The sequence below is a fragment of the Neolamprologus brichardi genome, chromosome 18, assembly GCF_056152115.1.
Source record: "Neolamprologus brichardi isolate AB-2024 chromosome 18, ASM5615211v1, whole genome shotgun sequence".
In the NCBI taxonomy this organism is placed as follows: Eukaryota; Metazoa; Chordata; class Actinopteri; order Cichliformes; family Cichlidae; genus Neolamprologus; species Neolamprologus brichardi.
The window spans coordinates 19,465,987-19,482,783 of record NC_142121.1 but is presented as its reverse complement, the minus strand read 5'-3'; the positions used below and the strand labels follow the sequence as shown (position 1 = coordinate 19,482,783).

The following is a 16,797-nucleotide window of genomic DNA, read 5'->3' as shown; positions in this document are numbered from 1 at the left end:
CACAAAGAAACTCTGTGATTAGAGGCTGACTAACAGGTTGTTAACCACTGGGTGATATGACAGCTCACACATGCACAAGTTGGCAGCTCTCACCTAAGCAGAACTCAGAAAGGGCTTCTTAGAAGAGAGACAAAAGAGCGGGAGACTGACGTGATATGCTGGAGTTGCAACTTGCTGTTATTCCCCCGTTTGTAATTATTGAGTCCTTACTTGGAGTTTGACGTCACTTAAACATCATAAAAGCACATCCAGTTTGATCCTGCTCCAGTCTGTCATTCCGGTGATTAAGACTGCGGTGAGAAATGGCAAATGTCAGTCATCAGGGCTTAAAGTCACGGACAATTCATGTCACTTGTAATTGGTTTTCCAAACCTTGTTATTTTTGTGCCACAATAATATCATAATTTGCATAGGGTGTGAATGTTTCCCAGCCTTTAACCTGCCAGTAAGAAGCAGTTTCAGCATGGTTCTCCTCTCTGCCAGCCCGAGCATGCTCACTGTTAATTCTAGGTGCTGTTAGGACAAGCTCTGTTTTAGCAGAAAACTGTTTCAGTGGAAGTGAAACTGGCTGTGAAAGCTCTCCATCTCACTTATTCACTAGTTTCACCTCCCCATCCCCCCATCCCCGTGCCCCTCTTTTCACATTTTCTCTCTCCCCCAAAAAGTTCATTCAGTTCATCTGGTCTTAGTGTTTTCAGCAACCTTATAAACCCTAAAGAAACCTGCATTCAGCTGACACCAAAGAAGTCACTTGGATGAGTGATAAAACATTTCTCCCACTGAAAACACAACATCCACATAACAGAAGCAACTTTTTGTTGATTACCTGGATGATTGAGCATACATCAAGGTATTTTTTTTCTCTCTCTCTCTCTTTTGTCTCACTCCCAGGAGCTCCAGGCTTTTCAGCTTGATAGACAGCCTGTGGCCCCCAGCGATGCCTCTCAAGGATCATGGAGACTCACTTAGTATGCCAAGTGTAAGTCCTCACTGTAGAGATAATTCAGCTGAGCCCTATAACAGGAGCTGAAACCAGATTTAACCTGCTGATAGTTTTGTATTCAGCTGATGAGTTGTTAAGCCTTTAAAATGGCCCAAGGCAGCATTTAAAACTTGTGATTGAAATGTCTATTTTTTTTTTTTTTTTTTATTCAGATCCCAAACAAAATCATTAGCACTGTAGTAAAATAATTTCTAAACCAATTTTTGTTTATTTTGCAATTCTTTCTTCCCAAGTACAATCCTTTTTTTTAAATTCGGTGATCAGAAATTAGATGAAATATTTCCCTCCAATAAAGCAGGAACAACAGGACGTGGACTGACCATGCTTACGTTGCGAGACAAACTAATAATGAATGAATTCAGCTACTGTTGCAGCCCTAATTAATTACACATATGTTCAGTTTGCATTGTTATACAACACAGAAAGAAATCCCCGAAAACTGTGACAACTGAAACGCAACAGGAATAAAACTGCTTTTATATAAACTGTGAATTTAGTTGACATCCTGATAACCAAATTGAACTTTGAACTTCTTTCCTCCTCATGCTCGCTCATTCAGAGATGTGATCTATAAGTTGGCAACAACCAGCTGATGTTTTCTTCCAGCATACGTGAAACCTGCGGTAGAGATTTTGGTGAAAAGTTTAGCAACTTGTTTAACTGCATTTGTTTCATCCTTGCTCACAGCACTTTTAGCACAGATAAAATCACCCTTCTTAACCCCACCCACTGACTAAACTCTGCTTGGTCATTATTGAACACACCACCCGACCTGCCTGAATCACATATCAAATTTGAGATGTGGGCGGTGGTTCACAGAGCTCTGGAACCACTTTGAGTTTGCAGTTTTCTCTTATTTCCAGCTTTTTCTTGCAATAAAACAAGAATGTAGCATTGCTGAAGAGTCAAACGGATCATTTTAACAAAGGGGAAGTCAGCATAGAGCAGCTTAATTAAATTAGATGAAACCATGAAAACGTCAAAAAGAGTAATCCACACTACCAATTTCCGAAATGTGTTTTCATTCATCTCCTTTGGTCTCAGTGTGTAGAGCTCTCAGGGCCGTGTGAAGGCAGTAGACTGCTGAGAACGCTCTGTGACTTAGCCGTGTCCTGTGTCCACAGGAAAGCCGACCTTTGGCTCCAGCTCCGAGTTTCTGCTACCTGCTGTCAGGCCAGGAGAGCTCAGTGGAGCCCACCGAGGATCAGACTGCTTCACTGCTTTACCTTCACCCTGCACAACGTACCTTACGAGACATACTGCAGGTGAACAGTTTCTCAGAGCACGCACACAGAAATCTTCAGCAGATTGAGATAAGTTATCTTCAGCAGATTGATTCGAACCTTCTCTTTTTCAGAGCGAGACGAAAACCTGCCGCTGCACTTTTATTGCCACTGTTTTATACAAGAGAATGCAGGTATTGTATCTTTATTGTCACGCCACAAAAAGAGCAATTTAATTGAACCTCTGTTAAAGAACAGAGCAAACACTCTGCCCTCTGGAGCGCCGCAGTCTTCCTGTTGAGATCATTTGAACTAACGTGCTGATAAGCTCTGACGTAGAGTTCATATCGCCCGGTCTATGACAGCCTGTGCGAGGCCTCGCTGTTCTTCACCATTGATTGGTGAAACCTTTAAACTTTGACCAAGATGAGATAACAGCTCAGATCAAAGTGGTGGACTTTGCCATGCACTCACCGCACTGAAACACAGATATTTAACTTTTTAGTGTTCTCGCACTCCTTCAGCAGCATTGTTTGTTGATTGATTCCTCTTTTCGTAGCTCTTTTCAGGCAATTCTTCTACAGAAGTGATAAATACCATCTGATTTCTGCTTTGTAAGCTATGTTGTGTCATGTTTCCTTTAATTGGCCTCTTTCTAGGTCATTTGGGTTTCCACGTAATTCCCTGCCTGTGTTCTTTATTGTCTTTGTCTCTGTTTCTTCTGCAGAACACTGATGTAGGCCAGGGTGAGGTTTGGTTGGTGCTCACCGACCCGAGTCTACAGGAGGAGCAGTCAGAGAGGCCGTGCAGGCGCACTGTGCCTCTGTGTGTGAACACTTCCTGTGTGCTCACTTCCTCCGTCCTCAAAACACTAAACTCTCCCGCTGTCTGTCGCCTGTCGTTCAGCGATGCCATCAAAGACCACGGTAGAGCTTTATGTAAACCATTCGAGCATTAACAGTGGCCTCATGTGTGCAAAAGTCACTCTGACAACGAGGGAAAGCAAAAGAGCTGCATTTAAAATTGTGTTCATGACTAAATCAAAACTGGGATCATCAGCTTAATAAACTTAGAGTGTTGTAGCACTGGTAGGTATAAAATAAAACGTCTATGGTTACAAATTTTCTGATATGTTACACTGTTAAACTGCTATATGACTGTTTGAGGTGGTATTCAGTAGTTCCCAACCACATGGATGGACCCCAACAAAGGTCATACATCAAAGCAGCTGCTATACAAATACCTTTTTTAGGGCAGATGATGTTGATAACCTTTCATTTCAGACATATAAAACAACAATTTATACATATACACATCTAGACAGATGCCTGTTTATACAAGTACGCATACAGATGTTTACACATATGTGCTCAAACAAAATCTAAATAACCAATCATCAAGTTTGAAATAGAAAAGGAAGAAGTATGTTCATGGTTATTAATCCCTGAGGTCTGAGAAAAATGGCAGGAGGCGGGGCTTAATATACTAAGATTTTGATTTGGAGTGACCAGGATGCATGGGAATAAAAATGACAACTCAGCTTGAGAAAAAAGTTGCTTGGAGAAGAGTTAGAGAAGCAGGGCTGAGATGGTTTGGACAGCTTTGTACAGATGGATATATTGGATAAAGGATGTTGAGGATGGAGGTGCCAGGAAGCCAGTAGGTGCCTACTGCAGGGCACAGCCATCAGGCCTAATGACTGCAAACATGAGTTTGGTCTGAGGACCTGAGCGCTGTGAATAAAGCAGTGGATAAATAGAAAGGTTAAAGCAGGTGAGAAGTTTAGAGGTGAAATGTTTCTGGTGAAACTGATAACAGCACACAGACATTTAAAGCTTTAACTAGGAAAGTGTAAGTACCTCAAAATTGTAGTTTGAGGATTTTGTTTTAAATTTCAATCAGGCACAGTTCCCATCACTGTAGTTGTTGTAGCTCTGTACTTATTTTTGCACTCTCCTTCTCTTGTGTGGGAAAAGTTGCACAAACAGTTGTATGCCGTTACAAAAAGTGTGAGCTTCCTGAATCTTTCCAGATGTTTTTATGATTTTTTTTGTTATTTTTTTCTTTTTTTATTGGACAACTTGTTGGCTGACTTAATGTCTATCAGTTCATCTGCACACACTGGTTTGTTTTCATGTGCGAGGCAGTGTTGTTGGAAACAGCTTAAAGTAACGGTCACACAAGCACACGCCTCTTTTAACTGCAGAGATACTCGAGTAGAGCCCAAGAATAAAAATATGGAAATGATTCCTTACATACTATTTATCCTAGTGGCAGATTCGTAGGATCAAAATACAGGTGAATTTCACACATTGCTGATCTCTCAACAGCAGATGTGCACAAGCTCACCTTTCTGAAAGCATCTGAATGTAGTGGTCACTCTGGAACAAACAGATGCTCTGTGTTTATGTTCAATCAGACATTAAAAAATACATTTTATTATTGTAAAAGTCACATTTGTTGGAAAGCTCCGGAGGGCTCAGAGTAGTTGCTCCCAGAGGGAGTCCTCGTTTCCAGAAATTTAGCCAATGTCAGCATGATTCACAGCTGGTATGGGAAATGTGACGAGATGAGGCTGCCGGGGTTTGAGCTGCAAGAATTATACTAAAAAAAAGTGTTTTTCTTCATTTTGTTTTACAGAAGTTAGTCACTAGTTTTCAGTATTTATACAGTTATGTCCATAAGTTTCAGACTGTGACACATTTCTTATTTATTTTTTTAATTTCACCTAATCAAGATGTGATCAAAGTGCAAACATTCGGCTTTAATTTGAGGGGATTTCCATTACTGTTTCAAAATTTCAGTCATTTTTTTTATTCATAGTAACCCATGTTCATAGCCTCAAAGTCCATTGTTACCAACTAGCATAATTTTAAATATCAGGGTTGTTTTAATACTTGGTTGAGAATCCTTTGTAGTGACTTCCTGAAGTCTAGAAACCATGGACCCATAGACCTCCTTTGAGTTTTGTGTTTCCTCATTTGCTCTATTAGGGGTTTAATGCAGCCGCCTTCAGTTGCTGCTCGTTTGTGGGTCTCTCTGCGTTCAGTTTTATAACTGAATAGCATATTTCATTGGGTTGAGATCAGGTGATGGCTTGAGAAACGCTTAGGGTTGCTTTTAGAGTTTGCTCTGGGTCATTATCTTTCTGTGAATCTGAGCAGAGAGTATAGATATGTAAACATCAGAGTTCATCCTGTTACTTCTATTATCAGTCACATCATCAAAACTCTTATCTGCTTGTATTTGTTGTGGAAAAATTAGAAAATGGGACTCACCTAATGTTGAAAATGGCACAAAACTGCTTGTCAACCAAGAGTCTAATTAATTTTGAGCCTTTAAGGGGGATGAAGTATAAAATTGGCTGCAATTCCTGACCAGTTATTCTAATACATTTGGTTAACTGCTCATATTAAAACTGAAAAGCTGCGCTTTATTTACATCGAATTGCATTTTATTTAAAAGTCTTTGTGGTGGTGAACAGAGGAAAAGTTTAAAACACGTCATTGCCCAGAAACTTATGAACCTAACCGTACTTGCACTACATTATATTTTATTTTTTTTACTTCTGCATGGCCAGCTGAAGCCCACCTGTAAATTCAGCCATCAGAAGCATGCGGTGCTTCCTGTTTTCCCTTGGCAGTTTCTACTTGGTAGTTTCTACATCTTTACCACAGTAGCAGTTTTAAGACTAGAACTTGTTCTTTCAATGTGATATTTCATTTTTGGCATTTGCACCTCCAGGTGTCCTTCTCTGCGCAGAGCAGTCAGTTATTCAGGTGTGCTCCGACAGTTGCCTCGAGTCCACAAAAAGGCCAGAATTACTTTTGCAGTCGCTGCCTGAGCCCCAGGCGAAGACCCTGCCCCAGCCTGCGAGACTGGATCCACTGAGTCTGGAGACCACACCCAACTCCCTCTGCACTCTCACAGGTCTGCTTCTGCCTTTCACTCGATTCCGTGCTTTTCCATTTAGCTCAATTCCTGGAGAACATGCCAAGTGTGTGCTTACAGCGCAAGAAGAGGCTTTGGTGTGGATGCAGGAGTTTGCACTCTGTTTGTTAGTCACTGTCCTCAGGTTGCAATTGTAAAGGATTTTTTTGCAAACAAAACATGAAAAATGACTGGATTCTTGTCCATTCCTGTTACATTTTTTCACTAAACCGCCTGCCTCCCCCGAAGCTTTAAACTTCTGGTGACAATGAGTTACAGTTTGAGGGAACGTTGGCATTTTCCCTCAGTTGTTTTTTGTGCACACAAGCAGTCTTGCTGCTTTTAGGGATTTATAATGTTTGCTAACACCAGTTATGATCGCCACCAGCTGCCACATCTGAAACATAAATGATAAACTACCCGTATGAGTTCTAATTAAAGTATATATCAACTAATTAAATTTACTGCCACCAACCTCACTTACTTTGGTTAAACATCCTTGCTTTGAAGCTTTCTTTCTTTGTTCTTCTCCAATTATGTAAATGTGGTGTATTATAGAGCTGCTTCAAGCAGATAATAATCTACATCTGCTGATTTCATGTCAGCATGGAGGGCAAAAATCACACTGTGTTCTGGCCTCTGTTGCTCTACATGTTTGGTCAGATGGCTGAATGAAAATAAAACAAGCTTGTGTCTTGCACTCACACCTTCTGGAAATCACCAGTGGAAAAAAAAGGCCCAAAATGGAAAGTACAAGAAGCTATTATCAGGTTTGAATTTAGTATCCTGTGTAAGGATACAAAGTCGTGGGGCTGCAACTGTGGTTGTCAAGTGTGATGATGTTTAGGCAGGGAGTGCGTCTTTGCTGCATTTATCATGACAATCTCAGATAAAAATTGAAAGGGATGTGTTTATCGCTTACACCCTGTCACCAGCATGCACACATTTTCAAGCTTGTGCGTCGAACATTTATCGCTGTTCCTTTGGCTAAAAATATCAAGAAATGAAAAAGAACCGGTTAAAAACAGAAACTAAAGTCTTGCAGAGCTGTGCAGCATGCATGAATGTCCCCCCTGTCATTTTTAATGGTTTTGTTTCTGTCTGCAGGCATGGTTGTCGGTGTGGATGAGAGCACGGCGTACTCGTGGCCTGCCTGTAATCTTTGTGGAAGTGACAACTTAGAGCTTTCAGCTGAAAGACCGTAGGTCCTCACAATTAAGCAAACTAGCTTCATGTTTGTCATCCTGGCAGAAGTATCACATTATATTTGTGTTTTTCTGCAGTCAGAAGTTCCACTGTGTTTCTTGTAAGTCTGCCGTGGATAAGCCGCACACAAAGACTCAGCTGGAAGTCTTCCTGACTTCTTCTTCATTAAGTAACTGCACCATGAAGGTGAAGGTGAGAACAGCATCACAGTCACAAAATCCAAGTGTTTCAGGGCTGTACTTAAAAGAATAGTGTAATATTTAAAAAATATATTGGTTATTACTACTTCACATTTTATGTTTCTGTGATGGTAAATCAACACAGCCTGATGAATTTTGCGACTTCTCAGAGAAGTCCACTGTGCCAGCTCCAAGTTTCTGACAGATTTCTAAAAACATTGGCGTTTTCTTGTTTTTGTGACAGGTGCTCTAATGAATTTGTTAAGCACTGTACTTCTTTGCCCCGTTAGATAAGAAGATCACTACCACTCGTGCATGACAGAACAACCTGAAGACAGTTAGCTTAGCATCAGCCTGGCTCTGAACTAATGCTACAGTCACACAAGGGAAAAGAGTGATAGGTGTGCAAGCACTCACAGTCAGTTGCCTTCTTCTTCAAAGCAGCTTTTGTTCTTCAAGATGGTGATAAAGCAACAATTAGACCAATTCAGTCTGATGTGAGTTTGCAACTGAATATGATCAAGTTGGCCACTGCATGCACTTTCTTTGTGGTAATATGGTGATTAACCTCAAATGCTTCGATTCAGATTTCAGCCAGAAGCTCATAACCAACTGCAAAATAATAAAGGTGCGTGGTAACCCTGCCATAAAAAGATATAACGAGAATACAACCAGTTGAGCTCACCAATGCATATTGCAATATCAGCAACCTTTGGACTGCAAGGCGATTGCACAGATCGCCTGGTGGGAGGCAACCTGTCTCAAAACAATCACAATTTTGACTCGCACTGACTGCAGTCACTCCTACACAGATTGGCGAAGGTTTGCTAATAATTGTTCATTTATAAACACTGACTGCCAGCATGTTGCAATAAATTTGAGTTGGTGCACATCAATGAATGCAACTCATCTTCTTTGCAGTTGGGGACTTGACTCAGCTGCTGCCAACTGGTTGTACTCTGGTTATCTTATTTTATAGCAGGTTAACAAGCACTCATGTCATTTTACAGTCAGTTATTTGTAAATATTTTGTATTAGTTTTAAGTAGTTATGTGAATTTCTGTGCACGTAGACATCAACGGATTTGCATTTTTCAGTTGTTTATAACAGTTAATGATTGTATTACCACAAATGAATTGCATGCAGTGGCCAAGGAGTAGTTGGCTGCAACCACTTGAAATCGGTCTCCAACAGGAAAAAAAATTTAATGCAGTCACCAGGCAACCATGAGTTTTAACTAGTTGCAAGGAGGTTGAGTCGTAAGTGAATCCACCTACCAGGCCACTGATTTAGACAGATTATCTGGTCTGTTCATTCCACACAAACCTGAGATTTGAAAAGACAGTTCAGTATTTTACAGGGAATGATGTGCTACGGTTCTTCCGGTTTGGGACAGTAACTTTCTGGTCAATATCTGTAATATGAAGTCTTTCAAAAAGGAGAAATTCAGTCCCCCAACAGAAAAGTCCCTCTGTAGCAGTCAGCAGTTGTTGTTGCCCACCATAAGACGGCCACTTCCTCAAATTTTTGTCTTTTATATTCTTTAATGCTATGACAGCAACAGAGCTACAACAGCAGTCATATTAAATCTGATACTGAAAGCACTTCCTCATCCGATTGCCAGATTAGAAATTAGAAACATTTATGACCACTTATCGCAGAAACACTTTTTTTAATGTGAAAATTGGTGTCACTTTTTGTCCAAGTCTGCGTAATGACACGTAGGATTAAAATGGTAATGTAGATATCCTCTTTAGTGACTTCTCTTATTCTCTGAACAGCAGATCATCAGATATAAAGTGTTAATTATTCTCCTGAACCATGCCACAAACCGCAGCATTTGTAGCCCAAGCTACTTTGCAATGCCCAACCTTAGCTGGACCTTCAAAGTACAGAAAAACTGAGCTACACGTGCACAAAATATAATCAGAAAGGTCCTTTGGACAGAGACAGGTAGCTATTTGCACTGCACAAACAAGTGAAAAGTTAATCTAGCCTAGCCTCATATTGACTACACAGGTGTGACAGCGATAAGAAGGTAAATGAGTGGATGTTTTAGGTGCTGAGATTTTTTTTAAAGTGTTTATTAAATAACAGAATTTAGAATAGATCAGGTGTCCATCCTTGAGGACAGTGGATCATCCCGCGCTGCCTTGGCCTTCTTTTACAGCGAGACTCATAAAGATAAAAACCACATTCTGCACATTTAAAGGCTGAGCACATCTGCATAAAGATATTTTATTGTGGAAAAGCTGGTGTGTGACTTTGCAATCAGAAAGCTAAGCAAGCCAAACTGATAAAGTTATCAGAGTTGTTCTTATCGAACGGCTGATACGTTAACCCTTGAGAGCTGTCACCAAGCGGAGGGCACAGTGCGCTGGTGCAGCATTGGTTTTGGATTTACTGCACTGAGGTGATGATTAAAAAGTCATTACTGTGTCCACGTCTTCTTTTTTTTTTTTTTTTAAATCAGCTGCAGCAGAGGACGATCATGACCATCCTGAATGCTGCAGAGGTGGAAGGGGGTGAGGTAGGTGTGCTTATCAAGCTGTTACATAACTCTGAGCTCATCTGAAGAGCAGATTGATCTTTTGTCAATATGTCATGAGTCAGCATTATTTAAGTTTTCTCTGCTGAGTTGAAAAAACAAAACAAAAAACGTGCTGTTCATTGATATGTTTGAAGGAATTCGTTTCCAAAATATTGGCACACTCTTTTTCCCGGCCTGATTATCATTTTTTGGCTTTTACTAACCTCAAGATGCTCTGGTGCTGTTGGAGCTATTTTTAACATACAAATGCAACGCGCGCTTTCAGACTTAGATCACCAGAATTACTGCTGAGCCAGAGTGCAGAGGTCAGGGGGCTTAAGGATGCTTGCATATTCCTGTCAAACTTTTTTTTTGATGTATGGGAGATATAGGAGGGAGCTATTTTAAGTGTTGATTGCTTTCTGAACGCTCTAACACTGCCAAGTGATTTAACATCGCTGTTTCAGTTCCCAGGATACGATGTGGAGGCTGTGTTGGGAAAAGAGGTGGGCCCCATCCCCGTTTACGTCCGAGTCATCACTAGGAAGCCTGCCCTGTGGATGGGCCTGGAAGAAATCTGCCTCTGATGCTGTCAGGGCAAGGAACTAATGAGATCAATCCTCAGGCTTCAGCTGGCTCCAAGGATCTGCACGCTGGGCCTCGGTCCGAGCCAGCTTATCCTCCTCCCTCCCTCTGAAGGCCTCCCTGACAGCTTGAGGCTCTGCTGAAGGGAACAGGCTGTGAAGAGACAAGGTCCTGTTTGTGTTAATGATATGTGATCTAACCAGCCAGGGGTTGACAGCCCAAGGGTAGAGCAGTGGCATGCAGGCTGTCAAAAGGAGCCCACGTGGGTTCATTAACTTCAGATTTCTGGCTTTAAATGTTGTCTTTTTTTAAACGTTTTCATCCTTTCTGTGTCTGTGTTTAAGATTAATTCGCTTTGTATCAATAAAAGGCTCATTTTTGCTGACCTTACTTTCTGTTTCCTGTCCCACTTCTTGTGTCAGTTTCCTCAAGCATAAATCATGACATACAAAGATTACCCACAGACCAGGCAGTTCTGCAATTTTTCCAGCAATGTTTTTATTACAGATAACATAAAAACAAACTTTTCAAGGTTTCATACAAACTATATAAAAGATCATGCTCTGGCTCTTATAGAAAGTTTGGAATTATAAAAAAAAAAAAGTACCATATCAGGTATAACAACACATAAATGCAGTGGTAAAATAATTTAATACAGAGGAAAAATCCCACAAAAATATGGCAGCATTATATTTTCCAGTGCCATTATGGTAAGCTTAATACATCTGGTACAGATGGTAAGAAAAACAAAAAAACAAGTGTCTGTTGAGGTATGTCTCTTGAAAGTTCAGTTCAAAGCAGCTCGAGAATTTGTCACCGGCTCTCTGCACTCGTGGAGCCCGCAAAGCTGGAGCTGGGCATCTGCTTGAAGAACTCTCTGAGGCCGGTGAGTTCTCTGGTTAGCTGCTCGATGGTTTTGTGAAGCCTGTCGTTCTCGGCGCTCAGTTCAATCAGTTTCTGTTGCATCTCCATGTTGCGCCTTTTGGCTTTGTCCCTGCTTTTCCTGACTGCAATGTTATTCCTCTCTCGCCTCTGTCGGTACTCAAAGCTGAACCTGTCCACCGCCTTCTTCCCCCTTTCCCTGCCCAGCTTACGCGGCGAGGATTTGGCCGAGCTGACGGCGGAGACTGGCTCCGGGGTGGTCGGCGGGGTCGGTTGCCCCGTGGGGAGGCTGACGGAGGTCTGCGCGCAGGTCTCGATCTGGGAAGGCAGGGATGAAGACATGTCGCTGTCACTCCAATCGGACTCTTGCTTGATGGGTGCGCTGAAGGCGCTCTTCCCCAGCGCGCCGTCCGTCTTCCTCTCTGCTGTGTAGGCGTTTGACAGCTGCTGCATGCCGCCGGGCAGACCGGAGCTTTGCATGTTGTAGATATCCGCCTTCTCCTGCTTGACGGTGTTGAACAGGTCGAGGAAGAGCTCATCGTTGCACAGCTCCAAGTTTGGCACGGTTGTCATGGACTCGATGTACTGGCTGAAGTCGATGGCGCTTTCGTCGTCGTACATGGCGGGGGTGGTGCTCAGCTCCACCATGGTGCCGTCCTCCGCCGGGCCGTCGCTCCTGTTGCCCGGCTTGCAGACCCCCTGCTGCGGACCCCCCAGCTTGGTGCTCTCGTAGAAGTTAGCAGTCTCCATGGACCAGCTCATGTTGCATTGTGGAGACACGCAGTGCGAGTCCAGGCTGTATATGTCACACATGAACCCTGCTGACTTGTCCCACGTGGGTTTTAGAGAGAAAATAAACTTTTTTCTTATAGAGATACCCCTCAGGTGTGACAGCTCTGCAGCGCGATAATCCTGCTGCGGCTTCTCTTTCTGCGCAGGCGCTTTTCTCCCTTTTTGCGATATTAAAAACTTTTTGGCTTTTTATCCCTGGGTGCTGACTGTCAGGCTCCCGTCCCCTTCAACCCCAACACACCTCTTGTCACTTCTCTGAAGCAGCTCTACTTTCGCGCAGTGTTTTGTATCGTCTGCACCAGCTGACGTCACACACGCCGCCCTTTCACGAGCCAGTCAAGTCCAGAAGGCTGTCACGTGGTGCACCGTAACTTCCCATTTGAGGAGCGAGGGGCGTGCTGCTCGTGCCACCCACTTCTTACTATGATCGTATGAATGGTGCAGAGTTGTTTACATAGTGAAGGCTCGGCTCTGGCTGTTTGGGAACAGCACTCGTTTCACAGCAGGGATAAAAAGTGGCGCAGGAAGTGCTCAGAATATTACTGAAGTATAAGAAGCAAGAAAAATACTCCATAGCATGTTAAAAAATACTGCAAGTACCCGGACACTGTAATTAAAGTATTTAATGAAAGTAACAATACATAATATCAATATTAATATCATGTATGATTGGATTCTTAATTGATGCTTTATTTTTATAGTAAAGCTCAGTTTAGCTACTATTTATAATGTTGAGTGGTTTAATAATAGGTAATAACAGTGTAAAAGTGGGAGAAATTTCACTGAAACAAACAATCTTACAGTCCTATTTTTCTCTAGTTAGCTTTAAATGGACTTTCATAATAGTTCAGATTCATAGTTCAGTTTTTATGCCACGTCATTTCTAATTTGAGATTAAGTTTCGATTCTGGGATCAAGTTAACAAAAGGTGCTATAGAGGAGGGGAAACCAGCAGAAACCGACGGCCACATGCTGTCTTCCTTACACCCATTTATCCTACAGACATTCATTCACAATCTGCAGTGGCAGTAGTTATATGCTGTTACATCATAAAGATGTGTGGCAACTCATGTAACAATTATTTGAAACTACAAGGGGGAGCACACGTCTCTAATCACTTTTCAAAAGTTGAGTCAACTTTCTGACACAAACCAGTTCCCAGCAGCTCTCAGAGTCAGCGCTGGTTTGGAGCTAAACATGCTTCAAATAGTTTTACATTGTAAAGCACTCATTCAGCTCTTATAGTGAACGAGAAAGCCTCGAATTAGATGTGCCGAAACTTTTAAAGCTTTTTTTTTTTCAACTGTCTCTACATATATAGATATATTTTGAATAGTATCCATAAATCAAATATCTACTGCGATACTTCTGGGAATTGTTCCAATGTTTTCCGCTTTGGAAGTTTGCAGTATTTGTCCTCTCGCATTGGCCTTTCTGAAATGGAAACAGTGCCACACGCTGGTCACCGTTTGCACCCGCAGATATTTTTAAGTAACACTTATTGTCACCCTCACACACTCTTAGTCCCAGAAACAGTCCCTTCATGGTGCTTTATATTGTAAGATAAAGAACCCATAATAATACACAAGTAATCTGATGAGCAAGCACTTGGCAACAGTGGGAAGGAAAAAAACCCTTTTAACGGCAGGGAGACAGGATAAAAGACATGCTGTAGAAGAGTGACAGAGATTGATAATAACTGCTGAGTAAATGCAGAGTAGTGTGTAAACACATAGTGAGTTAAAAAGGTGAGTGACGAAGAAACATGCAGTGCATCATGGGAAGCTCCCAGTGGTCTAAACCCATTACAACATAACTAAGGGAGGATTCAGGATCACTTGATCCAGCCCTAACTATATGCTTTATCAAAGAAAATTTGTAAGCCTAATCTTAAAAGCAGAGAGGCCAAATCCAAACTGGGAGGTACTTCCATAGAAGAGGAGCCTGAAACCGGAAGGCTCTACCTCCCATTCTACTTTTGAATATCCTAGAAACAAATGAGCCAGCAGCGTGAGAACAAAGGGCTCTATTGGTGATTCAGTACCATGACATCTCTAAGATAAGATGGGCTCTGATTCTTAAAGAGGATGTATGTGAGGAGAGGGATTTTAAATTAGATTCTGGATTCAAGAATTGTGAAAAAGTATTGAGTCTCTCCACACTTCTTCATAGTTTGCTAGGAAAATGGGAAATCACACTTGTGGTAATTTACTGAAATGTGAAAGCATAAATGGAATACAGCATATAAGAAAAAACAAAGTTTGTACAATTCTAACAGGCTTGAAAGTCGACATTTGGTATCACCACCTTTATTCCTCAACACAGCGTTCACTCTCTTGGCCGGCTTTCAGGTATAGTTCTCCAGGCTTCCTGGAGGACATTCAAAGCTCTTCTTTGGATGTTGGCTGACTTCTGTTCTGTCCTCTGTTGAGATGATCCCACACTGCTTCAATGATGTTGAGGTCCAGGTTCTGGGAAGGCCAGTCCATGACTGATAGTGTTTCCTTGTGTGTTTGTCTGTGAGCTATGCTTTTACTGCATTGGCAGTGTGTTTGGGATCATTAGGGTAATGATGAAAATCAAGCCATTGCTAATCAGGTGCTTGCCAGATGGTGTTGTATGGGGGATCAAAATCTGACAGAAATTTTCTACTTAGATAATTCTGTCACTTTTCACAAGATTTCCGACACCACTGACTGAAAGAGCCTCCACTGTGTTTTACAGATAACTGCAGAGACTCACTCTTGTAGCTCTCTGCTGACCTCTACTGATGATTTGAAACAAATCGTTAATATTTGCTAATATTTGCTGCATCTACTTGCACAAGCTAAGAACTGGATTTTCAGTCCAGTTCTTGTGTACTTTGGCATACCTCAGCCTTTTCTCCCCGTTTCCCTTCCTCAAGAATGGCTTCTTGACAGCCACCCTTTCACTGAGAAAGCTTCTGACGAGCCATCAGTGAACAGTAGATGGATCAACTGAAGAGCTGGATCTCTCAGGTCCTGTGTTAGGTCTTTTTCTCTATTTCAGGACTTAACTTTGAGAAACTCTTCACCTGATATAGATATTCCTTAGGCCTTCCATTTCTCCTTTTGTCCTCCACTCGTCCAGTTTCCTCAGATTTTTTGAAGGACGCATTGCACACCGCAGGGTTTTCAGCTTATAGTTCTTTATGAATCACATTGTCAAGCTATGTTATTTTTCATAGATTAAATTAAACAAATGGGAAGAAATTAGACAAGCTACTTTTAACAAAGTGCTTAAAGATACAACTGAAAATTTAATCTTTACTAAGTTGTCTGTTATATGTAGGCACGACACTCGTTCATCTCTTGAATTCGGGTTGTTTTTTTCCACGCATGAATGATTCATAGATCAGTGTGAAGAGGCTTAACAAACAAACAAAAAGTATTCCTCTGAAAATGTTCAAGTACAAAGACGGGACTTAAATGATAAATGGGGTGGTAGTTTTATATCACCTTCCTACTCAGTTGAGCGATCAAAGCATCTTCAATTGCAACTTGCATTCACCCAACCAGACCCACATTCATACAGCCCTTTTATCTATACCTGAGCATTTTCCAACATTCACAAACACACTCACACTGAGTGTGCTTGTGAATCTTGGAAAATGTGAATGTTGTTGGGGGCAGCTTGAGGTTCAGTCTCTGCAGGATGGAGGAGGCAGGGATTGATTTACCAGCCTTCCGAGAGGTAAATGACCTAATCTACCACCTCAGCCAGAGCCACCTGTGTTGTTTTAGAAAACAAATACCACAGAAGGCAAGGAGATGTGTTGGTCTGTCCTATTCTGCTCTGTCTTACTTTTGGGCTTGTTAAGGGTTTCCCACCCAGGAGGAAGGCACCACAAGGCAGTGGCCAACTCAAACAGCTGGTACAACTACAGGCGCCGACCAGTGCTTACCATCCCCACCAGACTGTCCACAGGAATGGCATCTCCAATGAGCAAACTGTGGTCATGATGTACGATAACTTGACTCAAAATGAGGTGAACCTCAAACCCAGGATTACTGAGAATAACTGAAAAAGTAGCCCAGATACAAAGAAAAACCTTCGCTGACTTTCAGAAAGCCTGGAGAAATGCTGCTCCAGACCACTTTAAAATGCTTGGATCCTTGGAGGGGAAAAAAGGATTGAGAGATGACTTGAGAGGTTTACATAGTATTGTAGGTGGCAAAGTCATTCTTGAAGTTGGACAAACATTTGGTCTTCTTACTTTTCAAATATCTCTGTTCAGGATTCTTTTGAAAGGGGGAAGAGTGGCATTCAAAGCTCTGAAATTGTGAGTGAAAGTTTGTTTCGTTCAGGTGATTGTGGAGCAAAATCCTCAACTTTACACTTTAGTGTGCAAGTACTTCTCGTAGAGTTTGAGGTGTTTCTAGGGTCGTTATTTTGCTGCATGTTGTACAAACCAGAGGGTGGGGCATGTCTCTGAAGAATGGAGTT

The 16,797-nt window shown here is 41.8% G+C and overlaps 2 protein-coding genes across 2 annotated transcripts in view; one reads left to right on the top strand and one right to left on the bottom strand.

The window, feature by feature from the left end:
• spidr (scaffold protein involved in DNA repair) overlaps positions 1-11,037 on the top strand; it is a 42,396-nt gene extending 31,359 nt beyond the window's left edge. Inside the window, exons 12-20 of the mRNA XM_087831366.1 lie at positions 892-979; positions 2,128-2,268; positions 2,361-2,420; positions 2,954-3,152; positions 5,971-6,156; positions 7,264-7,357; positions 7,440-7,554; positions 10,015-10,071; positions 10,539-11,037. Of these exons, the coding sequence (XP_087687492.1) occupies positions 892-979; positions 2,128-2,268; positions 2,361-2,420; positions 2,954-3,152; positions 5,971-6,156; positions 7,264-7,357; positions 7,440-7,554; positions 10,015-10,071; positions 10,539-10,658 (1,060 nt within the window). The 3' untranslated portion in view covers positions 10,659-11,037. The remainder of the gene's footprint in view (positions 1-891; positions 980-2,127; positions 2,269-2,360; positions 2,421-2,953; positions 3,153-5,970; positions 6,157-7,263; positions 7,358-7,439; positions 7,555-10,014; positions 10,072-10,538) is intronic.
• Positions 11,038-11,133: 96 nt separating this feature from the next.
• On the bottom strand, positions 11,134-12,602 carry cebpd (CCAAT enhancer binding protein delta). The gene has a single exon (XM_006786374.3). The coding sequence runs from the start codon at positions 12,349-12,351 to the stop codon at positions 11,470-11,472; it is 882 nt and encodes a 293-aa protein (XP_006786437.1). The 5' UTR covers positions 12,352-12,602; the 3' UTR covers positions 11,134-11,469.
• Between the last annotated feature and the right edge of the window lie 4,195 nt (positions 12,603-16,797).

Coding starts and splice junctions, on each gene's coding strand:
- cebpd (XM_006786374.3), bottom strand. CDS start 12,351: ATGTGTGACATATACAGCCTGGACTCGCACTGCGTGTCTCCACAATGC.